The sequence below is a fragment of the Oncorhynchus keta genome, chromosome 32, assembly GCF_023373465.1.
Source record: "Oncorhynchus keta strain PuntledgeMale-10-30-2019 chromosome 32, Oket_V2, whole genome shotgun sequence".
NCBI lineage: Eukaryota > Metazoa > Chordata > Actinopteri > Salmoniformes > Salmonidae > Oncorhynchus > Oncorhynchus keta.
The window spans coordinates 10,186,777-10,214,770 of record NC_068452.1 but is presented as its reverse complement, the minus strand read 5'-3'; the positions used below and the strand labels follow the sequence as shown (position 1 = coordinate 10,214,770).

At 41.8% G+C, this 27,994-nt stretch overlaps 1 protein-coding gene across 5 annotated transcripts in view; it reads right to left on the bottom strand.

The window, feature by feature from the left end:
- The window catches only part of LOC118365039 (CSC1-like protein 2), a 76,671-nt gene that overhangs the window by 28,838 nt on the left and 19,839 nt on the right, over positions 1 to 27,994 (bottom strand). For all 5 annotated transcript variants that reach the window (XM_052490190.1, XM_035746937.1, XM_052490193.1 and 2 more), the window contains 11 exons: positions 27,867 to 27,957; positions 26,679 to 26,716; positions 22,332 to 22,474; positions 16,603 to 16,654; positions 16,273 to 16,381; positions 16,019 to 16,089; positions 11,720 to 11,800; positions 8,427 to 8,550; positions 8,189 to 8,322; positions 7,896 to 8,033; positions 737 to 890 (listed from right to left, as the gene is read on the bottom strand). In XM_052490190.1, coding sequence (XP_052346150.1) covers positions 737 to 890; positions 7,896 to 8,033; positions 8,189 to 8,322; positions 8,427 to 8,550; positions 11,720 to 11,800; positions 16,019 to 16,089; positions 16,273 to 16,381; positions 16,603 to 16,654; positions 22,332 to 22,474; positions 26,679 to 26,716; positions 27,867 to 27,957 — 1,135 coding nt within the window. The remainder of the gene's footprint in view (positions 1 to 736; positions 891 to 7,895; positions 8,034 to 8,188; positions 8,323 to 8,426; positions 8,551 to 11,719; positions 11,801 to 16,018; positions 16,090 to 16,272; positions 16,382 to 16,602; positions 16,655 to 22,331; positions 22,475 to 26,678; positions 26,717 to 27,866; positions 27,958 to 27,994) is intronic.

Genomic DNA, 27,994 nt, shown 5'->3' with positions numbered 1-27,994 from the left:
GTGTCAGTTGATGACAAATCAAATCAAATTTTCGGGGATCCGGGAGCAGTAGTTCAAGATGTTAAAAGTGGTGTAGGTCTTATTTATTTTAAAAGCATATTGAAGTTAGAAGCAATATGATTTGAAGCAATAACTATTTCAGCATTGTTTCATGCTGCTCTGAGACAAGCATGGGGACTGGTCTTGATAAATCAATGAGATTTTTTATTTTCACTGAATATCCATTTGGGTATTGGTTACACTACAATTAGAGTGTGGAAATGTTATGCCCCATAGATATTAATTTAGACTATTCCAATCCTCTTATGCTCTTAGTACTGTAGCCTACTCCAGACCGTCATGTTGTACAGCGCCATAGTTTTCGTACCATCCTAACGGAAACCCTGAGGGTTTAATTTTTGTATTTTCTTGCAGTAGAAAGACCATAATATTAATCAATTAGTTAATAAGCTACATTTCTTAAAATCAATTCCATATACTATGTTTACAAAAAAGGTTTTAAATTCTCTAGTAATGCCAATACTGAAGACTATCAAATACTTCTCAAAGATGCCCTCTGGTGATCAAACTAGCACTAACTTGCATTAATGGTAAAAATGGCTGACAAATGACGTGCCATAGAATTCTGCATGCAGCACAACAACTTTTAGAGGAGGAACCACTGTAGATCAGCTAGGCCACGACAAAACCTTTGATATGGAGTGAAATACATTGAGGGATATTGAAGATTTCTTACATTGAGATACTCCACAGGCTTGGTGACGTTAAACTTGTCCATCGTGGAGATAATGATGGCGGGCGTGGTGAGAAAGAAGAGCAGGAGGAAAAGGATGCAGTTGATGATGAAGCAGCGAATCCACCAGGAAATCCCCCCCAATGATAAGTGCTCCCTGTCAGAGAAGTTGACATACACAGAGATCATTTGTATACCATCCAGCATTTAAACAGGTCATCCCACATGCACATTAAAGTGTTACCTTCATATCAGACTTAATACAATACCTTCTGGTAATGTAACATACATAAGAAAAATAGAACACTAGTTTTAAAAGATAATACAATCCAAAGATGTGTTGATATCAAATCTATCGAGCAAAATTCACACCTGTGTGCACACGCACATACTACTATTCTGTTTTACGGGCCCTGACCAATTGTGCTATTATATTTTCTTTTTTTTCTGATCTTAACTCTTTTGTACATAATGTTACCACCATAGTTCCTATGACTAAAAGAGCTTCTGGATATCAGAACAACGATCCTCGATATGGAGGAGGAGTTCTACTTCAATGAGTCGGTGGCAAAGGACAGGCCCAAATCCCAGCCATTCGAAAAAGGAAGAGGCGGCGTTATAGAGACTGGCATGTGGGATACCTGACGAGACTATGTCGGCGAGTGGATAAACCACCTCTACCCTCTGTTCTATTGGCGCATGTGCAATCACTGGAGAATAAACTGGACGAGTTCTGTTCGAGACTATCAACATGATCTGAAGAAATCGAATATCCTATGTTTCTCAGAGTCATGGCTGAACAAGGACATGGAAACTATAAATCTAGCTGGTTTATCTATACATCGGTAGGACATAACAGCAGGGTTGGGTAAACTCAAGGGGGGGGGGGGGTGCGTCTCTTTGTTAACAGCTGATGCGCAATCTATAATATTAAGTAAGTTGAGGTTCTGCTCGCCTGAGTGAGAATACCTAATGATAAGCTGTACACCATAACATTTCTGTCATCTATATTTTTCGTATCTGTCCATTTACTACCACAAACAGATACTGGCTGGAACTAAAACCACACTCAACGAGCTGTATGGGGCCATTAGCAAACAAGAAAATGCTCATCCAGAGGCGGCGCTTCTAGTGCCCGGTGATTTTAATGCAGGAAAACTGAAATCAGTCTTACATCATTTCTACCAGCATTTCACCAGTGCAACTAGAGGCGAAAGACAACTGTAGATCATCTTTACTCACAAAGATGCATAACAAAGCTCTCCCTCACCCTTCATTTGGAAAATCTGACCATAACTATCCTTCTGATTCCTGCTTACAAGCAAAAACTTAAATCAAATCAAAGTGTCACGTGAGCCAAATACAACAGGTGTACAACAGGTGTTTCACCTTAGTGAAATTGCTTACTTAAACATTGCACTGTTGGTTAGGGCTTGTAAGTAAAAAAAATAAAAAAATAAAAAAATAGGTATTAGGTAAACAATAGACAGGTAAAGAAATTTCTTAATTTCAGTAAAATGACAATGAAAATAACAGTAGGGAGGCTAAATACAGGTGGTACCAGTAGAGTCAATGTGTTGGGGCACCGGTTCGTCGGTCTAATTGAGGTAATATGCACGTGGGCATAGTTAAAGTGACGATGCATAGATGATAAACAGAGAGTAGCAGCAGCGTAATAGGGGGTTGGCGGGTTGGGGGTGGCGGGACACAATGCAAATAGTACGGGTAGCCATTTGATGATCTGTTCAGGAGGCTTATGGCTTAGAGGTAAAAGCTGTCGAGGAGCCTTTTGGTCCTAGACTTGGCGATCTGATACTGCTTGCCATGAGGTAGCAGAGAGAACAGTCTATGACTGGGGTGGCTGGAGTATTTGACCATTTTTAAGGTCTTCCTCTTGACACCGCCTGGTGTAGAGGTCCTGGATGGCAGGCAGCTTTGCCCCAGTGACATACTGGGCCATACGCACAACCCTCTGTAGTGTCTTGCTTCCGTAGGCCGAGCAGTTGCAGTACCAGGCAGAGATACAACCAGTCAGAATGCTCTCAATGTTGCAGCTGTAGAACCTTTTGAGGATCTGAGGACCAATGCCAAATCTTTTCAGTCTCCTGAGGGTGAATAGGTTTTGTCGTGCCCTCTTCACGACTGTCTTGGTGTGCTTGGACCATTCTAGTTAGTTGGTGATGTGGACACCAGGGAAGTTGAAGCTCTCAACCAGCTCCTCTACAGCCCAGTCGATTAGAATGGGGGAGTGCACGGTCCTCCTTTTCCTGTAGTCCACAATCATCTCCTTTGTCTTGATTATGTTGAGGAATAAGTTGTTATTCTGGCACCACCCGGCCAGGTCCCTGACCTCCTCCCTATAGGGTGTCTGGTCGTTGTCGGCAATGAGGCTGTTGTGGTGACGAGGCTGGTACCATTGTTGTGTCGTCTGATGTTGGAGTCGTGCCTGGCCATGCAGTCGTGGGTGAACAGGGAGTACAGGAGGGGACTGAGCACGCACACACCCCCGAGGGGCTCCGATGTTGAGGATCAGCGGGCAGATGTGTTGCTCCTACCCTCAGCAGCTGGGGGTGGCCCGTCAGGAAGTCCAGGATCCAGTTACAGAGGGAGGTGCTTAGTCTCAGGATTCTTAGCTTAGTGATGAGCTTTGAAGGCACTACGGTGTCGAACGCTGAGCTGTAGTCAATGAATAGCATTCTCATATAGGTGTGCCTTTTGTCCAGGTGGGAGAAGGCAGTGTGGAGTACAGTAGAGATGGCATCTGTGAATCTGTTGGGGCGATATGCGAATTGGCATGGGTCCAGGGTGTCTGGGATGATGTGAGCCATGACCAGCCTTTCAAAGCATTTCATGGCTACAGATGTGAGGACTACGGGGCAGTAGTCATTTAGACTGGTTACCTTAGCATTCTTGGGCACAGGGATTATGGTGGTCTGCTTGAAATACACTGCTCTAAAAAATAAAGGGAACACTAAAATAACACATCCTAGATCTGAATGAATGAAATATTCTTATTAAATAAATGTTTCTTCACATAGTTGAATGTGCTGGCAACAAATCACACAAAAATGATCAATGGAAATCAAATTTATCAACCCACGGAGGTCTGGATTTGGAGTCACACTCAAAATGAGGCTCAGTAGTGTGTGTGGCCTCCACGTGCCTCTATGACCTCCCTACAACGCCTGGGCATGCTCCTGATGAGGTGGCGGATGGTCTCCTGAGGGATCTCCTCCCAGACCTGGACTAAAGCATCCGCCAACTCCTGGACAGTCTGTGGTGCAACCTGCTGCACATCTGGGACATCATATCTCGCTCCATCCACCAACGCCACATTGGTGGATGGAGCGAGACATGATGTCCCAGATGTGCTCAATTGGATCCAGGTCTGAGGAACGGGCGGGCCAGTCCATAGCATCAATGCCTTCCTCTTGCAGGAACTGCTGACACACTCCAGCCACATGAGGTCTAGAATTGTCTTGCATTAGGAGGAACCCAGGGCCAACCGCACCAGCATATGGTCTCACAAGGGGTCTGACGATCTCATCTCGGTACCTAATGGCAGTCAGGCTACCTCTGGCGAGCACATGGAGGGCTGTGCGGACCCCCAAAGAAATGCCACCCCACTCCATGACTGACCCACCGCCAAACCGGTCATGCTGGAGGATGTTGCAGGCACCAGAACATTCTCCACAACGTCTCCAGACTCTGTCACGTCTGTCCCGTGCTCAGTGTGAACCTGCTTTCATCTGTGAAGAGCACAGGAAGCCAGTGGCGAATTTACCAATCTTGGTGTTCTCTGGCAAATGCCAAACGTCCTGCACGGTGTTGGGCTGTAAGCACAACCCCCACCTGTGGACGTCGGGCCCATTTATTAACATTACTGACTGCTCAAAAGAGTTTGACTTGTTGCAGGTTCATATCACAGAGACAAAGGACAAGTTTGTGAGATGCAGGGTACAGTACTGTAAAAATAGGGGTACAAGGAGGAGGAAGAACAAAAAACAAAATTGCAGAGCAAAGCAGAGTAATAATTTCTGATCAATTGTGATGTTTTCGTTCATCAAAAGACAATGATGGAAAAATATGAATATTTTTTAGATTAAAAATGTACTTCTCCCTGAGAATTGTATGTTTTGAACAATGTGTTTTCTATTTTTCAGTGTATTGTTTACTGACTGCTTGAGAGTGTATATCATTTTGATCACTTTGTTTATGATTTGAGAGCAGTGCTGGATTTTGAACACAGGTAAAACTGTTTTGAGGCGAATGTTTCATTTTGCAAGAGGAGTCAGAGGTTATGTAAATAGTGCTTGAAGATGAGGTTTTGTGTTTAATGTTTTCAGGAAATGGAGCATGGTTTCAGAAATTGTGTTTTAGCAATTGAGAAAAACTAACTTCTGGGCCACATCCTGACTGACGGCAGCCCATTCTTGCATAGTCAATGCTTGGAGTTTGTCAGAATTTGTGGGGTGTTGTTTGTCCACCCACCTCTTGAGGATTGACCACAAGTTCTCAATGGGATTAAGGTCTGGGGAGTTTCCTGGTCATGGACCCAAAATATCGATGTTTTGTTCCCCAAGCCACTTATTTATCACTTTTGCCTTATGGCAAGATGCTCCATCATGCTGGAAAAGGCATTGTTCATCACCAAACTGTTCCTGGATGGTTGGGAGAAGTTGCTCTCGGAGGATGTGTTGGTACCATTCTATATTCATGGCTGTTTTCTTAGGCAAAATTGTGAGTGAGTGAATGGATTCTGAGATATGAATGGTCTCAGAATGCTTTACTGGACTGATGGTAGTGCTCACCTTGTCTTCTCCGGACAAGCTTTTTTCCAGATGCCCCAAACAATCGGAAAGGGGATTCAGCAGAGAAAATGACTTTACCCCAGTCCTCAGCAGTCCAATCCCTGTACCTGTTGCAGAATATCAATCTGTCCCTGATGTTTTTCCTGGAGAGAAGTGGCTTCTTCGCTGCCCTTCTTGACACCAGGCCATCCTCCAAAAGTCTTCGCTTCACTGTGCGTGCAGATGCACTCACACCTGTCTGCTGCAATTCCTGAGCAAGCTCTGTACTGGTGGTGCCCCAATCCTGCAGCTGATCAACTTTAGGAGACGGTCCTGGCGCTTGCTGGACTTTCTTGTGTGCCCTGAAGCCTTCTTCACAACAATTGAACCACTCTGCTTGAAGTTCTTGATGATCCGATAAGTGGTTGATTTAGGTGCAATCTTACTGGCAGCAATATCTTTGCTGTGAAGCCCTTTTTGTGCAAAGCAATGATGATGGCACCACCCTCCTTTTGAAGCTTCCAGTCTGTTATTCGAACTCAATCAGCATGACAGCGTGATCTCCAGCCTTGTCCTCGTCAACACTCATACCTGTGTTAATGAGAGAATCACTGACATGATGTCAGCTGGTCCTTTTGTGGCAGGGCTGAAATGCAGTGGAAATGTTTTTTGGGAATTCAGTTCATTTGCATGGCAAAGAGGGACTTTGCAATTAATTGCAATTAATCTGATCACTCTTTATAAAATTCTGGAGTATGTGGAAATTATCATCATACAAACTGAGGCAACAGACTGAAAATGTATATTTGTGTCTCTCAACTTTTGGCCACGACTGTACACATTACCTCAACTACCTCGTAGCCCCTAAAACATTGACTTGGTAACGGTACTTCTTTTATATAACATTGTGCTTGTTATTTTATTGTGTTACTATTTCCTTTTTTTATTTTGCAAATGTGTCTTACTTTTTAACACTGCAGTGTTGGAAAAGAGCTTGTAAGCAAGCATGTAGCGGTAAAGTCTACACCTGTTGTATTCGGCGCATGTGACAAAACGTTTTATTTGATGCGGAGTCAGCTAAGCATGGGCGGAGACTGAGTGGGTTATTAAGTTATTGGCAAGCATTCAGTCAACCGCAAAGCTCCAAAGTCACGGTTTCAGGAAAAGAGCTGACTGGAAGTCAAGGGGGGCTGAGGATCACTAATGAGTTTTGGACAAATACCTATCATCACACCATCCCCTCCTTCCATAGCCACATTCTGTCCTTGAGTGCAAAGGTGTGGAGTGTAGTCGTTCTACAGAAAGGATTACTCAGCACTTCACATCACGGACAAACTGAAATGGCACATCACAGACAAACTGAAATGGTCCACCCACAGAGAGTGTGGTGAAGAATGAGTCAGGGGGCTGAAGAAATTTAGTTTGTCAACTAAAACCATCACAAACTTTTACAGATGCATAATTGAGAGCATCCTGTATGACCTCCTGGTACGGCAACTGCACCACCCACAATCGCAAGGCTCTCCAGAGGGTGGTGCGGTCTGCACAACATATCACAGGGGACAAACTACCTGCCCTCCAGGACACCTACACCACCCGATGTCACAGGAAGACCAAAATGATCATCAAGGACAACAACCAGCCGGGCCACTGCCTGTTCACCCCGCTACCATCCAGGCGGTCAGGTCAGAATAGGTGCATCAAAGCTGGTACCGAGAATGAAAAACAGCTTCTAGCTCAAGGCCATCAGACTGTTAAACAGCCATCACTAACACAGAGAGGCTGCTGCCTACACACAGAGTTGAAATCATTGGCCACTTTAATAAATGGATCACTAGTCACTTTAGTAAATGCCACTTTAATGTTCACATATCCTGCATTTACTCATCTCATATGTATATACTGTATTTTATACCCTCTATTGCGCCTTGCCTATGCCGCTCTCATTGCTCATCCATACACACACACACACACACACACACATACATTTTTTTTTAATATACAAGAGTCCCTACATACAAATCTAAGTAAAGGAATGAAATAAGATATATATATATATATATATATATTCTTATTCCATTCCTTTACTTAGATTTGTATGTATTAGGTAGTTGTTGTGGAATTGTTAGATATGGCTGCACTGTCGGAACTAGAAGCACAAGCAGTTCGCTACACTCGCAATAACATCTGCTAACCATGTGTACGTGTCCAATAAAAATTGATTTAATGATAAGAGTCCCTTTTAGCCTTTCTTGATGCCCTCCTTTGTTCTACCTCGACATCACAGTTTGTGCTAGCCCCATAGAAATATAATTAGTATTATATTCTAAATTCTATGGCTGGCCCACCCTGTGCAGGACACTGTCTCTTACCAGCGCACGTTCTGAGGGTCAGGAGCATAGCTCACACTCCAGTTGTAGACGTGGAGACTTTCACTGAACTGGGATGACTTGGGCTCTTGGCGACAAGTGCAGCCATGGCATTGGCAGGCATTGAAGTCCTTTAGGATTCTGTGATAAGCGGTAAATGGCAGGGAAATTGAGTAGGCTACACAAGCTTTTATTACATATGGCATTTGGTGACGGCACTGATCTACTGAGGCGGTTTGAAAGACCATCCTGGTCAGATGTAGCACAGATATCGAATTATGTTAAGATCGACTCACATTGCGGTCATGGCCTCATTCTGGAAAGTGACGAACGCCATGCCAAGAGGTTTGGTGTTGACCTTCTCTTTCTCCTTTCTGTAGTCCTCCTTCAGTTTGGCCTCCCGCTTAGTATAGAAGCTCACCGCCTCTTCCTGAAATATGACAGATTATAATTTACATAACATTGCACAGTAGTCCAATTTTCATTGCCTAAAGGTACAACCTAATACATTTGGTGGTTTTCTGGGTGTCTAACCTGCTCACAGCCTTTGATGACACAGCAGCAGAGGTGTCCACAGGGTTTGGGGTTGATCATGGTGGGCATGTGCTCTTTGGCCATGAGATCAGTGAAGAACTTTAAACTGCGCTCTGTCTTCTTCCTGTGAGGCAACACACGCACACAAAAACCATATTGTAAGCTCTACACATGGTGCACACAACACACAATTCTGCACACATGCATGGTGACATCCATTTACGACCACACAATCTAATCAGAGCAGTATATACACTCGCGAACATGCATATATACGCTCACACATATATCACCAGTCAGAAGTTAGGACAGACCTACTCATTCCAGGGATTTTGTTAATTTGGACTATTTTGTACAATAATAGTGAAGACATCAAGACTATTAAACAACACATATGTAATCATGTAGTAACCAAACTTTTGACTGGTACAACAGACAAAGTAAGGCTCAAGACTTCGGGTGAGTGCATTCCGACATAACTTTGGCAATCAATTCCAGTAGAATGGGGGGTATCTGGAGATCAATAGTGTTTAGCACCAGTGGGAGAGTAGGAGGAGATCAAGATGGCCACTGCTGAGTCATCAAGGGCTACTTCAGTCATCAGAACTCACGGACCTAAAAAAATAAGGCCTCTCTCCTCCGATATCTTTTTAGGTCACACAGATAACATGTCTTTGCAACAGTGTCCATAACTTTGCTTAACTTTGTTTAAAGTGGTTTGTCTACAGGTTATTTTCTAAGTGTAATGAATTACAGTTACCTATCCAACATTATAATCAGTAAAGTAAACTTTTGGATTACCCAAACTCTATAAAGTAATCTAAGTTTAGGCATTAACTCCGAATGGTTACGGTTTGTAATAGGCTTAGAACAAAAATATTAAAAAACAACGTTCTATCGGTGGATTCAAACATGCAACCTTTGGAACCAGAGGCAGACGAAAGCAAAACCAGCAAAACCAAAGCCTACTTGGATGGTAACAGAGCTCACTGTTGCCCCTAGTTGCTGGTTCCGACATCCTCAGACATGAATGTTGAATACTGACTTGTATATCACGGGTGAACTACCTGTTCAAGATATAGGATTTTCAAGAAGCAAAGTGTAACGTGCCACATCACTGTATTAACTAAATTAAATGAAAAAAATACCCAAATATAGTTTGCGTGGATTATTCCTTGAAGAGGCATTAGAAGACAAAAATAAACCATCAAACACATTTGGTGTGTCGTCATAGTGGTCTCGGATTTGTGGTCAGACTCGCTCACCTGGAACAAACTTTTTTCCAATGCTGAATTGAGAAAACAAAGGAGTTCATGTATTTTTTCTCAATCATCGTTTCTGCATTTAAATGTAATCCAAGAAGTAAACATGTAACAGTTACTTTCTAAATGTAATCTGTTACAGTTACCTATCTAAAATTCTAATCAGTAAATGGTATTTAGGGATGACCCAAACTCACTAAAGTAATCTAAGTTTAGGCATTAAATCCACATTCTTAAGGTTAGGCATTAACCAGTGATGGAAAAAGTACCCAATTGTCATACTTGAGTCATTTTCTGTTAAGGTATTTTACTTTTTTTTTTTTTTAAGTCACACAGTAAAATACTACTTGAGTAAAAGTCGAAAAGTATTTGATTTTAAATATACTTAAGTATCACAAGTAAAAAGTATAAATCGTTTCAAAATCCTTATATTAGGCAAACCAGAAGGCGTGATTGTCTTCATTATTTACGGATAGGCCAGAGGCACACCTTTAGACTTAATTTACAAATAAAGCATTTGTATTTAGTGAGTCTGCCAGATCAGAGGCAATAGGGATGAGCAGGGATGTTCTCTTGATAAGTGTGTAAATTGGACTATTTTCCTGTTCTGTTAAGCATTCAAAATGTAGCAGGGTACTTTTGGGTGTCAAGGAAAATGTATGGTGTAAAAAGTACATTATTTTCTTTAGGAATGGAGTGAAGTAAAAGCTGTCAAAAATATAAATAATAAAGTAAAATACAGATACCAAAAAAACTACTTAAGTAGTACTTTAAAGTATTTTTACACCACAGGCATCAACTCTGAATGGTTAAAGTAAGAGTTAAGGATTAGTTACTCCCCATGTAGTTACTCCTCAAACCTGTGTCTCCATATACAATTCAAACACTATTTTATGAACATTACACTTGCCTTGGCCCATTTGTTGAGAGTGAGGAGGTAATGAATTAAATGTATATATCTCCAACAATGTTTTTGCTTTTGAGCCCTTTTTTTCCTTCAAAAAGGCAGGAATAAATTCCACCTGGAATTCTTCTACAGTAACTACAGATGTAGGATCTTAATTAGACCTGTATTGTCGGAGGAAAATAATCCTGAAGAAACAGGATTTGTATGTTTAGTCCATCATGTAGCTTGATCGCGGGTCAAAATGAGGCTACATGAAGTGGAATACTGATAATATTAATATGTGTTAGCGCGGGTTTCAGTGAAAATATGTTAAATCACTCATCTGCATTGCAGCGCAGGAAAATCAAAGCAACAAAAGAGTGATCAAATTAAATGGGAAGTAATATTTATAATATAGGCTATAGAATATACCCCACGTGACAAGACTATGTAATTATCCTACTAAAAATGTTTGACTCCATAAAGATTATTTAACAAAATGCAAGAAACTATAGTTAACTTACAGTAAGTAATAGGATATCAAGAAAGCTGTCTTTCAAAGGCAAAAAACTGTAATATTATTGTAAAATAAATGAAAAACTTGTACAAGGCACAAGCTTAAGTTACAAAGCCTTATTGTAGGTATGATCAGGCCGGGAACCAGAGAGAAGTCATGGCTTGTGCCATAGCTCTTGGGGGAGAGAGAGGTAGAAAGACTGTGTATATTTCACCAACGCAGGTCAAGAACAAAGAGAAAGAGACAATGAATCTAGGAGCTTTTTTTTTATAAGAATCTGCCTTGTTTCGATTCAAAATCTGAGTTGTTGACCAATGGCATTACTGTTGAGTTAACTTCCAATCATATCAGACCCGCAGGATAATAAAGACAACAGAACCTCTGCTTTACAGAGGTGTGACAGAATGGGGGATGTGGAAAGCAACACAGAGAAGGCTAAATTCTTAAGACAAATTAAAAATCTTTGCATACAGTGTAGAGTCACTTCAGGGGCTGGGCCGCCCTATAATCCTTCATCTGTACAATTTTGTCGAGCCAAGCCATTTTATGTAGTGAGGGTTGGATCTGTTCGGGGCTGAAATTGTGATGAAGCAGTGAGAATGAACACAACAGCAGGTAAAGGTCTCACCTCTCAGCATTCAGGGACATGAGTTTGGCTACGTTGTAGCAGATTCGAGCATCCAGAACAGTGCAGTTCTCATAGGCTTGTCTGTGTGACAATGGCGAGAGAAAACAAAAAAGAACAATTACCATACTATAATGAGTTGATAAAGTCAGTGATCTTAAAATGCAGTGACATTTTTTTATATTAAGCAAACCAGATGGCACGACTTTGTTTTTTAAATGTACAGATAGCCAGGGGAACACTCCAACACTCAGACATCATTTACAAATGAAGCATGTGTGTTTAGTGAATCTGACATATCAAAGGCATGGCGATGACCAGGGATGTTCACTTGATAAGTGTGTGAATTATACAACTTTCATGTGTTACGTTCTAAATAACAGGGTACAAACTGACAGACAACTAGGAAAATCTCAAACCAAGTGTATTCACCCAATGGGTCAGACAGATGAACAGACAGACATTCACACAAGCAATTGAACTATTCCTCCTATGCAGAGTGTCCTTCTTACACATCTGAACAGCCAACACACCTCTGTTGCTAGACAAAACGTTAGTGATCCGTTCTTCCTCACTTCATCAGACCTGACCTCAGCCCAAATTCCTCACTCCTCGGCAACTCACGGCTGTCCTGTTGACTTGTACCAGACTGTGGCCCCTTCTCCTTTCCATAGGATCCCTGATGTCTAATAATAACATATTCTGACAGAATGTAAACTTTCTACATTCCCCTCTCTCCTTCAGTGACATGAATAAGGATATTAGAAGTGAGAACCAATGAACTGTCTTTGCGAAGCATTGAAATTGTAACAAGTACTTTTGGGTGTCAGGGAAAATGTTTAGAGTGAAAAGTAAATTATTTTCTTTATGAATGTAATGGAGTAAAAGTAGTATAACATAAATAGTCATGTACATATACCCCCAAAAACAACTTACGTAGTACTTTAAAGTATTTTTACTTAAGTACTTTACACCACTGATCTTCACCCACTTCCTACATACAGCGCCTTCAGAAAGTATTCAAAATGGACAGCCTGAATTCAAAATGGATTAAATGTTGTTTTTTTAAACGATCACCCATCTACCTACACACAACAACCCAATTTCCACGACACCTTCCCCAGCGGTACCGGAGTGCCAAGTCGAGATCCAAAAGGCTTCTTAACAGCTTCTACCAAATGGCCATAATACTCCTGAACAGCTAATCAAAGGGCAACCCAGACCCCTCTTTTACGCTGCTGCTACTCTGTTTATAATCTATGCATAGTCACTTTAACTCTACCTACATGTACATTATTAACTCAATTACCTCGACTAACCAGTGCCCCCACACATCGACTCTGTACCAGTATCCCCTATATATAGCCTCCCTTGTTATTTTACTGCTGCTGTTTAATTATTTGTTCCTTCTACCAGCTTGTAAGTAAACATTTCACTGTAAGGTCTACTACACCTGTTGTATTTAGGGCATGTGACAAATATAATTGGATTTCATATACTGTATGCCTCAATTTCAGATATCTACGGACAGTTTCTTGGACTTCGTGTTATGATTTCTACTCTGACAAGAATTGTCAACTGTGTTTCTTTCTAAATTATGTCCAAAACAATTGAATACTTAAAAATCGGATTGTAGTAACAGCTCAAGGATGACCAAAGGAAATTGGATGCATCGGAGCCCAATTTGGAGTGTCATAGCAAAGGGGTGTGAATACTTACGTTAATGAGACATTTCTGTATTTCATTCTCAATACATTTGCAAATCTTTCTAAAAAACATGTTCTCACTTTGTCATTACGGGGTATTGTGTGTGGTTGGGTGAGATGTTATATTTGAATCCATTTAGAGTTCATACTGTAATAAAGAAATATGGAATAAGTCAAGGGGTTGGAATACTTTCTTTGGCACATAGAGTGGGGTCGGAAATGATTGACACCCTTGATTAAGATGAGCAATAATGACTGTATAAAATTCAAAGACTGAGCTTTATTATTATGCAACAAAGAAAAAAATTGGGATTGGTATTTATTAAGGATCCCCATTAGCTGCTGCCAAGGCGCCAGCTACTCTTCCTGGGGTCCAGCGACATTAATGCCGTTTTAGACCATTTCAAATATTACATGACATTACATTTCGTAACACTTTACCCTATACATTAAGTGTGTTCCCTCAGGCCACTATCACATATTTACAATAAAACATCCATGTGTACGTGTGTAGAGTGTGTGTCTTATGTGCCTGTGTGAGCGCGGCTTCAGTCCCCACTGTTCCATAAGGTGTATTTAAAAAAAAAATGAAAATCAGATTCTACTGCTTGCATCGGTTACCTGATGTGGAATAGAGTTCCATGTAGCCATGGCTCTATGTAGTACTGTGCGCCTCCCATAGTCTGTTCTTGACTTGGGGATTGTGAAGAGACCTTTGGTGGCATGTCTCGCGGGGTATGCATGGGTGTCTGAGCTGTGTGCTAGTAGTTTAAAAACATACACCTCAGTGCATTCAGCTGGTCAACACTTCTTACAAAAACAAGTGGTGATGAAGTCAATCTCTCTTCCACTTTGAGCCATGAGAGATGTACATGTATACCATTAATGTTAGCTCTTCGTGCACATTTAAGGGCTAGCCGTGCTGCCTTGTTCTGAAGTCTCTGTGTTTCACCTGAACACACAACTGAACAGTGGTCCCGGTGCAAACAAACTAGAGGCTGTAGGACCTGCCTTGTTGATAGTGTTGTTAAAAAGGCTTTTACTCAAAGCCAGTGGCATTTCGTTAGTAAAGATTGAAAAAAAAGTAAGGGGTCTAGACAGCCAACCTCAGAAATTCCTGATTCTACCTGGATTGTGTTGGAGAGGCTTCCATTAAGTTAACACACTGTGTTCTGTTAGACAGTTAACTCCTTATCCACAACATAGCAGGGGGTGTAAAGCCATAACTCATATGTTTTTCCATCAACAGACTATGATCAATAATGTCAAAAGCCGTACTAAAGTCTAACAAAACAGCTCCCACAATCTCTTTAACATAATTTCTCTCAGCCAATCAGTCATTTGTGTAAGTGCAGTGCATGTTGAATGTCCTTCTCTATAAGCATGCAGAAAGTCTTGTTAATTTGTTTACAGTAAAATAGCACTGGTCTTAAACCATTTTTTCCAAATGTTTATCAAGATTTGGTAATAGGCTGATTGATCAGCTATTTGAGCCAGTAAAGAGGGCTTTACTGTTCTTGGGCAGCGGAATTACTTTTGCTTCCCTCCAGGCCTGGGGGCACACTTTCTAGTAGGCTTAGACTGAAGATATGGCAAATAGGAGTGTCAATATCATACACTATTATCCTCAGTAATTGTCCATCCAAGTTGTGAGACCCCCGTGGCTTGTCATTGTTGATATAAAACAAAAAAATATTGTCTAACAATACAATTGTTCAGAGAAATACATTTAGTTAAACAAGTAATCTTTTTTTTTCTCTAAACACGGGTCAAAATGATTTACACCCATACATATTATTTTGAATAAAGTGGTAAAATGTGTAGTATTTGGTCCCTTATTCCAAGCATGAAATGACTACATCAAGCATGTGACTCTACAACTTGGACGCATTTTAGTTCTTTATTTGTGTTTAAGGTTATTTTATGCCCAATATAAATGAAATGGAAAATAATGTACTGTGTCATTTGAGTCACTTTTACTGTAAATAAGAATATACAGTTTATCTAAACACTTAAGCTACCATGTTACAGATAATCCTGAATTAATCGTGAATAATGAGTGAGATCATACCCCCAAGACATGCTAACCTCCCCTGTTACTTTGTAATGTTTAGAAACATTCTCTTCTTATTTACAATAAAATTGACTACAAAATGACAATACATTACTTACCATTCATTTACATTGGGCACAACATAATCGCAAACACAACCAAAAGGTACTGCAAATGCATTTGTAGGGTCACAAGCTTGATGTAGTCACTGCATGCTAGGAATATAGGACCACGGACCTTATTTATAAGTCTTTGGGGCTGTGAATCATTTTGACCCCTTCCTTTTTGAGAAAAAAAATATTGCTTGTAAAAACAAAATCTCTTTCTCGGAACAATTGTATTAGTATGAAATATAATTTCCCTTTTTATTTGCATACAATATAGCTCAGTATTTGGATTATTTACTTTACACAGTCATTATTGATCATCTTTATCAATGATGTCAATCAATTCTGACCGTACTGTAAGAATTTACCACACATGCAGGTGCAAGCCAATGCCTTGCCGATGCCTGACAGGAAATGAAACCAGAGAAACGCTTACTCAAAGTGTTGTTTTATGTGGACCTCTTCGGCATATTTGGAGATCCCATTGATAAATAAAGTACGTTTCACCTGGAAAAGAGCATATGCCTTGATTTATGACTGCTGAAAATAACACATCTGTTAAATCAGATGTTGACATTTACTGTACATCAGAACAATTACATTCCAAATGTTCCTGTAGTGGCCCACTGATTAAGTGGACATTGCATTCATCTGATTTTGACTAAGCTGGATAAAATAAATAAACTTTACCAGGTCGTCCTCCTTGTAATGCATCTTGGAAGTGTGTCGTCTCATGCTGTACACAGTCAGAAGCAGGTATATGAATGCAAACGAAGTGTGGAGCCACAAGAGGTTAGTCCTGAGATAAAATGCAGAAGAGGTTTTAAAAATGTGTTGGTTAAAATATGTCTAAAAACATAACAAATCAGCATATAATCATCTGATCATGATGTAACAAAATATTGCAACCAGTTTTGCCTGCTGGGATTGTCCGTAACTACCGATCATTCTTTATTTTCAAATAATGCCATTGGTTTAATAACCAACCAAATAAAAGCATGTTATAAAATATGTACCAACCCAGACTTCAGGTTTGCTATAGTGGTCCGCCCAAAGCTGTATGGATTATTTTCTGCTGACAAAAAGAGAATAATGTATATAGACATTTCCTTGTGAAAATTCCTTTAAGTATTTATATTGTCTGTAGTTAGTTATCAGTTTGTCAATTTAAATAAGACTTTCTTGTAGTTTAGTTATCAAATCAAATTTTATTTGTCACATACACATGGTTAGCAGATGTTAATGCGAGTGTAGCGAAATGCTTGTGCTTCGAGTTCCGACAATGCAGTAATAACCAACAAGTAATCTAACTAACAATTCCAAAACTACTGTCTTATACACAGTGTAAGGGGATAAAGAATATGTACATAAAGATATATGAATGAGTGATGGTACAGAGCAGCATAGGCAAGATACAGTAGATGGTATCGAGTACAGTATATACATATGAGATGAGTATGTAAACAAAGTGGCATAGTTAAAGTGGGTAGTGATACATGTATTACATAAGGATGCAATAGATGATATAGAGTACAGTATATACGTATGCATATGAGATGAATAATGTAGGGTATGTAACATTATATTAGGTCGCATTATTTAAAGTGGCTAGTGATATATTTGACCTAATTTCCCATCAATTTCCATTATTAAAGTGGCTGGAGTTTAGTCAGTGTCAGTGTCAGTGTGTTGGCAGCACCACTCAATGTTAGTGGTGGCTGTTTAACAGTCTGATGGCCTTGAGATAGAAGCTGTTTTCAGTCTCTCGGTCCCAGCTTTGATGCACCTGTACTGACCTCGCCTTCTGGATGATAGCGGGGTGAACAGGCAGTGGCTCGGGTGGTTGTTGTCCTTGATGATCTTTATGGCCTTCCTGTAACATCGGGTGGTGTAGGTGTCCTGGAGGGCAGGTAGTTTGCCCCCGGTGATGCGTTGTGCAGACCTCACTACCCTCTGGAGAGCCTTACGGTTGTGGGCGAAGCAGTTGCCGTACCAGGCGGTGATACAGCCCGCCAGGATGCTCTCGATTGTGCATCTGTAGAAGTTTGAATGCTTTTGGTGACAAGCCGAATTTCTTCAGCCTCCTGAGGTTGAAGAGGCGCTGCTGCGCCTTCTTCACGATGCTGTCTGTGTGAGTGGACCAATTCAGTTTGTCTGTGATGTGTATGCCGAGGAACTTAAAACTTGCTACCCTCTCCACTACTGTTCCATCGATGTGGATAGGGGGGTGTTCCCTCTGCTGTTTCCTGAAGTCCACAATCATCTCCTTAGTTTTGTGGACGTTGAGTATGAGGTTATTTTCCTGACACCACACTCCGAGGGCCCTCACCTCTTCCCTGTAGGCCGTCTCGTCGTTGTTGTTAATCAAGCCTACCACTGTTGTGTCGTCCGCAAACTTGATGATTGAGTTGGAGGCGTGCGTGGCCACGCAGTCGTGGGTGAACAGGGAGTACAGGATAGGGCTCAGAACGCACCCTTGTGGGGCCCCAGTGTTGAGGATCAGCGGGGTGGAGATGTTGCCTACCCTCACTACCTGGGGGCGGCCCGTCAGGAAATCCAGTACCCAGTTGCACAGGGCGGGGTCGAGACCCAGGGTTTCGAGCTTGATGACGAGCTTGGAGGGTACTATGGTGTTGAATGCCGAGCTGTAGTCGATGAACAGCATTCTCACATAAGTATTCCTCTTGTCCAGATGGGTTAGGGCAGTGTGCAGTGTGGTTGAGATTGCATCGTCTGTGGACCTATTTGGGCGGTAAGCAAATTGGAGTGGGTCTAGGGTGTCAGGTAGGGTGGAGGTGATATGTGGACACTTCATGATGACGGAAGTGAGTGCTACGGGGCGGTAGTCGTTTAGCTCAGTTACCTTAGCTTTCTTGGGAACAGGAACAATGGTGGCCCTCTTGAAGCATGTGGGAACAGCAGACTGGTATAGGTATTGATTGAATATGTCCGTAAACACACCGGCCAGCTGGTCTGCGCATGCTCTGAGGGCACAGCTGGGGATGCCATCTGGGCCTGCAAACCTTGCGAGGGTTAACACGTTTAAATGTTTTCCTCACCTCGGCTGCAGTGAAGGAGAGTCCGCATGTTTTCGTTGCAGGCCGTGTCAGTGGCACTGTATTGTCCTCAAAGGGGGCAAAAAAGTTATTTAGTCTGCCTGGGAGCAAGACATCCTGGTCCGTGACTGGGCAGGTTTTCTTCTTGTAATCCGTGATTGACTGTAGACCCTGCCACATACCTCTTGTGTCTGAGCCGTTGAATTGAGATTCTACTTGTCTCTATACTGACGCTTAGCTTGTTTGATAGCCTTGCGGAGGAATAGCTGCACTGTTTGTATTCGGTCATGTTACCAGTCACCTTGCCCTGATTAAAAGCAGTGGTTCGCGCTTTCAGTTTCACGCAAATGCTGCCATCAATCCACGGTTTCTGGTTAGGGAATGTTTTAATCGTTGCTATGGGAGCGACATCTTCAACACAAGTTCTAATGAACTCGCACACCGAATCAGCGTATTCGTCAATGTTGTTATCTGACGCAATACGAAACATATCCCAGTCCACGTGATGGAAGCAGTCTTGGAGGGTGGAGTCAGCTTGGTCGGACCAGCGTTGGACAGACCTCAGCGTGGGAGCTTCTTTTTTAGTTTCTGTCTGTAGGCAGGGATCAACAAAATGGAGTCGTGGTCAGCTTTTACGAAAGGAGGGCGGGGCAGGGCCTTATATGCGTCGCGGAAGTTAGAGTAACAATGATCCAAGGCTTTTCCACCCCTGGTTGCGCAATCGATATGCTGATACAATTTAGGGAGTCTTGTTTTCAGATTAGCCTTGTTAAAAATCCCCAGCTTCAATGAATGCAGCCTCCGGATAAATGGATTCCAGTTTGCAAAGAGTCAAATAAAGTTCGTTCAGAGCCATCGATGTGTCTGCATGGGGGGGATATATACGGCTGTGATTATAATCGAAGAGAATTCTCTTAGTAGATAATGTGGTCGACATTTGATTGTGAGGAATTCTAAATCAGGTGAACAGAAGGATTTGAGTTCCTGTATGTTTCTTCCATCACACGATGTCTCGTTAGCCATAAGGCATACGGCCCCGCCCCTCTTCTTACCAGAAAGATGTTTGTTTCTGTCGGCGCGATGCGTGGAGAAATCCGCTGGCTGCACCGCCTCCGATAGCATCTCTCCAGTGAGCCATGTTTCCGTGAAGCAAAGAACGTTACAGTCTCTGATGTCCCTCTGGAATGCTACCCTTGCTCGGATTTCATCAACCTTGTTGTCAAGAGACTGGACATTGGCGAGAAGAATGCTAGGGAGTGGTGCATGATGTGCCCGTCTCCGGAGTCTGACCAGAAGACCGCCTCGTTTCCCTCTTTTTCTGAGTCGTTTTTTTGGGTCGCCGCATGGGATCCATTCCGTTGTCCTGGTTGAAAGGCAGAACACAGGATCCGCGTCGCGAAAATCATATTCTTGGTCGTACCGATGGTGAGTTGACGTTGATCCTATATTCAGTAGTTCTTCTCGACTGTATGTAATGAAACCTAAGATGACCTGGGGAACTAATGTAAGAAATAACACGGAAAAAAACTGCATAGTTTCCTAGGAACGCGAAGCGAGGCGTCCATCTCTGTCGGCGCCGGAAGTGATAGTCAACCTAAACAAAGTAGTCTGTCAAAGAATACAACCTAAGAGCCGAGATATACTACGTGACCAAAAATATGCAGACACCTGCTCGTTGAATATCTCATTCCAAAATCAAGGGCATTAACATGAAGTTGGTCCCCTCTTTGCTGCGATAACAGCCTACACTCTTCTGGGAAGGCTTTCCGCTAGATGTTGGAACACTGCTACGTGTACTTGCTTCCATTCAGCCACTAATGTTGAACTATTACGCCTGGCTCGCAGTCAGCATTACAATTCATCCCAAAGGTATTTGATGGGATTGAGGTCAGGGTTCTTTGCAGACCTGTCAAGTTCTTCCACACTGATTTTGACAACATTTATGTATAGGCCTTGCTTTGTGCACAGGGGCATTGTCATGCTGAAACAGGACAGGGCCTTCCCCAAACTGAACAATGAAAAACCGCCCCAGACCATTATTCCTCCTCCACCAAACTTTACAGTTGCCACTAGGAATTGGGACAGGTAGCGTTCTCCTGGTGATCTTAGGCTTGTGTGCGGCTGCTCGGCCATTGAAACCCATTTCATGAAACTCCCAACAAACAGTTATTGTACTGACGTTGCTTCCAGAGTCAGTTTGGAACTCGGTAGTGATGACAAGGAAGCCTGTACAGAATAAAAATATTCCAAAATATGCATCTGGTTTACAATAAGGCACTAAAGTAAAACAGCAAAAAATGTGGCAAAGAAATGAATTTTCTCAGTGCCGAGGTGTCACTACAGCCTCGGGTTTGATCCCGTGACCGGGAGACCCATGAGGCGGCGCACAAATGGCCCAGCGCCATCCTGGTTTTGCTGGCCGGGAATTCCTTGTCTCATCTTGTCTCTAGCGACTCCTTGTGGACGGCCGGGCGCCTGCAAGCTGACTTCGGTTATCAGTTAGACGGTGTTTCCAACGACACATTGGTACAGCTGGCGTTCATGTTAAGCGAGCAGTGTGTCAAGAAGCAGGGCGGCTTTGTAGGGTCTTGTTTCGGAGGATGCATGCTTCTCGACCTCGGCCTCTCCTGAGTCCATAGGGGAGTTGCAGCGATGAGACAAGACTAACTACCAATTGGATATCACGAAATTAGGGATAAAAAGGGGTAAAAGTAAAAAATTGTTTTATAACTTTATGTCCTGAATACAAAGTGTTATGTTTGGGGCAAATTCAACAAAACTGAGTACCACTCTTCATATTTTCAAGCATTGTTGCAGCTGCATCATGTTATGGGTATGCTTTTCATCAGCAAGGAGTAGGGAGTGTTAAAATAAATGTAATAGAGCTAATCACCGATAAAATCCTAGCAGAAAACCTGGTTCGGTGCTTTCCAACAGACACTTGGAGACAAATTCACAGTACAGTAGGCCAATATCCTAAAACACAAGGCCAAATATATGATGGAATTGCTTACCAAGATGATGTTGAATGTTCCTGGGTGGCGTAGTTACAGTTTTGACTTAAATTGGCTTAAAAATCTATGGCAGTGCTTGAAGAACTTTAAAAAATAATAATGTGCAAATATTGTACAATACAAGTGTGCAAAGTTACCCAGAAAGACTCACAGCTGTAATGGATGCCAACGTTATTCTAACATGTATTGACTGAGGGTTGTGTTCAATATATTAGCAAAAAATTCTACAAGTATGTTTTCACTTTTTCATTATGGTGTAGTGTGTAGATGGGATTCCATTTTGAATTCAGGCTGTAACAACAAAATGTGAAATAAGTCAAGGGGTTTGAATACTTTTTGAAGGCACTGCAAATGCCTTAATGGGCTGTTTTGCCATATCATAAACCCAAACAAGGACCCATTGGACCATTTGTGTTTTGGTTGTCATAGGAGATTTTGTAAACGTTTAACTGTACAATGGAGAGCAGATATGCTACTTCCATGTGCATATCTGATGGAATTACGCCTTCCTTCATCTTGTTCCATTGTTTATTTCTTTGTTGAAGTCACATTATTTACGTACAGTCTCATATGACAACAAAAACAATGTAGTGTGTCTTTAGCTTAAGGTGATCTCATTAATAAGGGATTTATAAGGTAAACAAGAGGTACATATCATTAATAGAAATCTAGCACTCACCCAAAAGGTCTCCAGAAAAGTTAACCGGCAGGACGATGCCCACAGACAGAACCCCAACAACCACAAGCTGGCCGATGATGTGGCGCTGGAAGGAAAGGTAGTGCACGGCGTCCTCACCACACTTCTCCCGGATCTCCTCGTCCCTAGGTGGGGTGAGGGCAGGAGAAGTGGGTTCACTTTTGGAGTATAAGCTGAGCCCCATTTTCACAGAGACACGAAAATTATTTTTAACGTTTTTGACCTTATTTTTGGTGAAAGGGGTAGGGTGTAACATTTTTTACATTCTAACCACCACAAGCACAGCATGAGACCTAGTCATGTGCAGATCTGGGATAACTAGTTTAACTATGCTTTGTGCAAAGTAACCATTTTTTAGGACGAACAAATAGTTTGCTTGGAGGTGACTACAATAAATGGTATGGCTGTATCTGAAACTGCATGTTGCAGAAATGTAATTAATAGAGCAAACAATTTCCTATACTATTCCAATATAGCAGATCAACTGAAAGCTGCAATTGATTTTATGATAGCTGAAAATACTGCAGAGACATTCAAAGCCATTTGCAAACATCAAGTTGGATGCTTAGAAAAAAACAATTTAACATATTTTTTCATCTGAGGGTAAGTGCTCGTTTCAAACACACACACTATCCCATCTTTAAAGGGACAGTTTACACAGAATACAAACTAACATGATTTTCAACCTACCTTGGCTGTAGTTAATTCCATTTTTCCCTTTTGACATTTAATAGTCATATTTAGTCAACATTGAACTGTTCTTATGCCTGTGTAATAAAACAAATTACTTTTGGCGTAACATTTTATTAGCATGTTGTTAAATAACGTTTTGATAATTTCATAGCAATGAGTTTATTTATTTATAACTATTACTATTATGCAAATTATTTGATGAAAAAGTCCTATGTAACACCAATGTTGCCATTGTAATAATCAGTAACTACACATGTATAAGAACTTGATGTCAAGTGTTATTATATTACCTTGTGTCTCACTCATTATGAAAATACACGTGTTAGACATTTAGAAATGGCAAAAGTGGTCTACTCTAATATTGAGATGATTCTCTGTCCCCCACGTATTTATTTCTAGGATATACAGTGCCTTGCGAAAGTATTCGGCCCCCTTGAACTTTGCGACCTTTTGCCACATTTCAGGCGCTTTTAACGGACCTCTGAGACTATCACAGTGCAGGTGCATTTATACGGAGACTTGATTACACACAGGTGGATTGTATTTATCATCATTAGTCATTTAGGTATCATTTAAAGACAACGTGCAACAACTTCAAAGATTTTACAGAGTTGCAGTTCATAAGGAAATCCGTCAATTTAAATAAACTCACAAAATGTCAGAAATAAAAATGTTGTGCTTATTAAGGAACATTTCTTGGGTGTTTTAAGTCAGCCCGTGAAACCAATACGTTACATGTTGTTTATATTTTTGTTCAGTATATATTTAGTATACTAATTCAACTAGCTGTTGTAGTTTTTGGTTCGTCAAATATTTGGCAGCCATCAAATAAACACGTTGGTGTTTTCAAATTACTTGCATTCAGTGCCTTCAGAAAGTATTCAGCTCCCTCGATTTTTACCACTTTTTTTGTTACAGACTAAATTTAAAATTGATTAAATTGAATGGCTGTGATTGCAGTTACTCCACAATACTAACCTAATTGACTGAGTGAAAAGGCTGTACAGAATACAAATACTGCAAAACAAGCATCCTGTTTGCAACAAGCCACTAAAGTAATACTGCAAAAGAAATGGGCAAAGCAATTAACTCTTTGTCCTGAATATGTTATGTTTTGGGTAAATTCAATACAACATTACTGAGTACCACTGTCTATATTTACAAGGATAGTGATGACTGCATCATGTTATGGGTTTGCTTGTAATCGTAATGGACTGGTGAGTTTTTCAGGATATATATTTTTTTACTGAATGGAGCTAAGCACAGACAAAATTCTAGAGGAAAACCTGGTTCAGTCTGCTTTCCAACAGACACTGGGAGACACTGCCAAAACTACACTGGAATTGCTTAATTTCACATGGTGTTGTGCAAATGGAATAGACAACAGGTGGAAATTATAGGCAATTAGCAAGACACCCCCAATAAACGAGTGGTTCTGCAGGTGGTGACCACAGACCACTTCTCAGTTCCTATGCTTCCTGGCTGATGTTTTGGTCACTTTTGAATGCTGCCGGTGCTTTCATTCTAGTGGTAGCATGAGACGGAGTCTACAACCCACACAAGTGGCTCAGGTAGTGCAGCTCATCCAGGATGGGACATCAATGCGAGCTGTGGCAAGAAGGTTTGCTGCGTCTATCAGCGTAGTATCCAGAGCACGGAGGCGCTACCAGGAGACAGGCCAGTACATCAAGAGATGTGGAGGAGGCCGTAGGAGGGCAACAACCCAGCAGCAGGACCGCTACCTCCGCCTTTGTGCAAGGAGGAGCAGGAGGAGCACTGCCAGAGCCCTGCAAAATTACCTCTAGCAGGCCACAAATGTGCATGTGTCTGCTCAAACGGTCAGAAACAGACTCCATGAGGGTGGAATGAGGGCCCGACGTCCACAAGTGGAGGTTGTGCTTACAGCCCAACACCGTGCAGGACGTTTGGCATTTGTCAGAGAAGACCAAGATTGGCAAACTCGCCACTGGCGCCCTGTGCTCTTCACAGATGAAAGCAGGTTCACACTGAGCACGTGACAGACGTGACAGAGTCTGGAGACGCCGTGGAGAACGTTCTGCTGCCTGCAACATCCTCCAGCATGACCGGTTTGGCGGTGGGTCAGTCATGGTGTGAGGTGGCATTTCTTTGGGTGGATGCACAGCCCTCCATGTACTCGCCAGAGGTAGCCTGACTGCCATTAGGTACCGAGATGAGATCCTCAGACCCCTTGTGAGACCACATGCTGGTGCGGTTGGCCCTGGGTTCCTCCTAATGCAAGACAATGCTAGACCTCATGTGGCTGGAGTGTGTCAGCAGTTCCTGCAAGAGGAAGGCATTGATGCTATGGACTGGCCCGCCCGTTTCCCAGACCTGAATCCAATTGAGCACATCTGGGACATCATGTATCGCTCCATCCACCAACGCCACGTTGCACCAGACTGTCCAGGAGTTGGCAGATGCTTTAGTCCAGGTCTGGGAGGAGATCCCTCAGGAGACCATCCGCCAACTCAACAGGAGAGTGCCCAGGCGTTGTAGGGAGGTCATACAGGCACGTGGAGGCCACACACACTACTGAGCCTAATTTTGACTTGTTTTAAAGGACATTACATCAAAGTTGGATCAGCCTGTAGTGTGGTTTTCCACTTTAATTTTGAGTGTGACTCCAAATCCAGACCTCCATGGGTTGATAAATTTGATTTCCATGGATCATTTTTGCGTAATTTTGTTGTCAGCACATTCGACTATGTAAAAAAAAAAGTATTTAATAAGAATATTTCATTCATTCAGATCTAGGATGTGTTATTTTAGTGTTCACTTTATTTTTTTGAGCAGTGTATATCAGCCGTTGCGAATGTCAACCTCCACTCTGATCTACAGTGATCTGCAAGTTGAACATGGTGAGATTGTAGACTCCTAAATTGATAGTGCAATTTGTATAGGCGAGTGAACTAGCTACTTTATATGCCGATATCGTCTTTGGTTTCATTCCGTGTAGCTATGTTTGCTAGCTAGCTACCTAGCCCGCCAGCCAACCATAGAGTCGACTTGAGCTGCAACAAATTTCCACAACAACGTTCCATGTTGCTACCAACCTTACAGATAACGCCAAAATGAAACATTTGTTCACAAACATATTTTGTTCTCACATAGTGTTATTTAACACTGTAAATTAAAGGAACGAGTGGTTTTGGCTGGATTTGTTATTTAAACCAATTGCAAGTGGCATGACCTAAGCCAATTGAAGTTAGCCTCTGATTCAGCAGGGAATGATCAACAGTGTAAAATGCTCTGGAAAGGTCTAGAAAGGCGGCAGCACAATGTCTCTTATCTATACAATTTACTACATGAGATGCAGCAGAGATGGTGCCATGTCTTGGTCTAAAACCAGACTGATGAACAATCTGGATACATTTCATAGATAAGAAAGAGTGTAGCTGAGAATTAAATTGAGGATCCAATACTTTTGCTAGGCAAGAATGTTTTGAGATTGGAACAAACAGTGATAAATAACTATCGCCCTATCAGAGGTGGCCTTTAGCACAGTAGCAGAACTATTAATTTGGTTGCACATTTTGTGGCAACATTGCCGTGCCTCATCTCTGGCTTTTTCCCAATCAAGTATTTACATAGAATGTTGATAACAGACCCACTTACTTTATTCTGAAGATGGCAGTTAACCAGGAACAGAAGCCCTGCAATGTAGACATGCACAATGAAAAAAATCAGACATTTGAAAAATATGCAGTTGAAAACATTAGTCACCAGTCACATTTTCAACACATGAAGATTTAAAAAATAAAAAATAAATAATGAAATTCCACACAATTAAATAATTTGACATGTGTTAAATGTTTTAGTTTTTACGCCCCAATTCAATCAATTGCAGATAAATAAAAAACACAATGCTGGTTTATGCCATATCAGAGGTGTTTAAATCCAACATAGCAACATGCTATTCTCATGGTCATTGACATTGAATGTTAATGTGAAACCTAAATTCAAAACACAGTGTAAACATTCTGAATTAAACTATGGTGTTACATTATCTGCAATTTATTTCATTGGGGCCCAACTACTGTATGACCAGAGAGGGCAATAAAGAGGGGGACTGTCTGGGGTAAAGCCAACCTGATCTGGACGGCTATAGCGGTAGCCCAATCGTGACGTGAGTTTTAGTGAACAGACAGGGAGAGAGGAGGAAGAGCCTTAGCCTACCAGCTGGGATTAAAAGGCTAGGAGATAACATGGACCTGAATTGACCTACTAGGGTGATTACAGTGCTACGTATGACTCGGGGATATGGTATGGAGTTGCATAGAATGTTCTTGGGGGACATTGGCGTGTGGATAACTGACTGGTTTAGCTTATATTTCTGTGGTAGTCACAAGTTGTTTGGACTAAAGGAAAATGTCTGTTCCACACACTGGGGCATTTCACCTGAAGGATATTAATTCAAACTTTCACCATATATGAATCACCATATCTAATATTGTGTGCCATTAGTTGGAAGTCAAGAGTGATGGAGATAAGTCTCCCTTATTATAAAACGTCTATGTACTGCATCTATAAAGGGGTGGGTAGTCTTCATCAGGAGTCACTAAGTGGAAATCTGTCTGGTGAACAGGACCCACACTATACCCTCCCCCACCTGACTCCACCCACATCCAAGGCTGGCAGCCAACGGCTTTACAGTCCTTTGCTTGTCCTGCATTAACAGGGATGGGAGGCAAAGCCAATAGAGTCGTTTAAAGAGCTGCACGTGTGACTAGTAGGAGACAACCTCAGAGGTGGGGAGACATTCGGAGGTGGGGAGACATTCGGAGGGAGGGAGGGATTTCTCACGTTATCCCGTTGATCGAAGTCGACAGAGCTGGAGACTGAAGTGAGACGTTCATAGCGGTCTGGCGCTTCAGAATGCAGAGCTGAGGCAACACTGGAAACAGAGGACAAGTGTCAGGCTTTGACGGAGG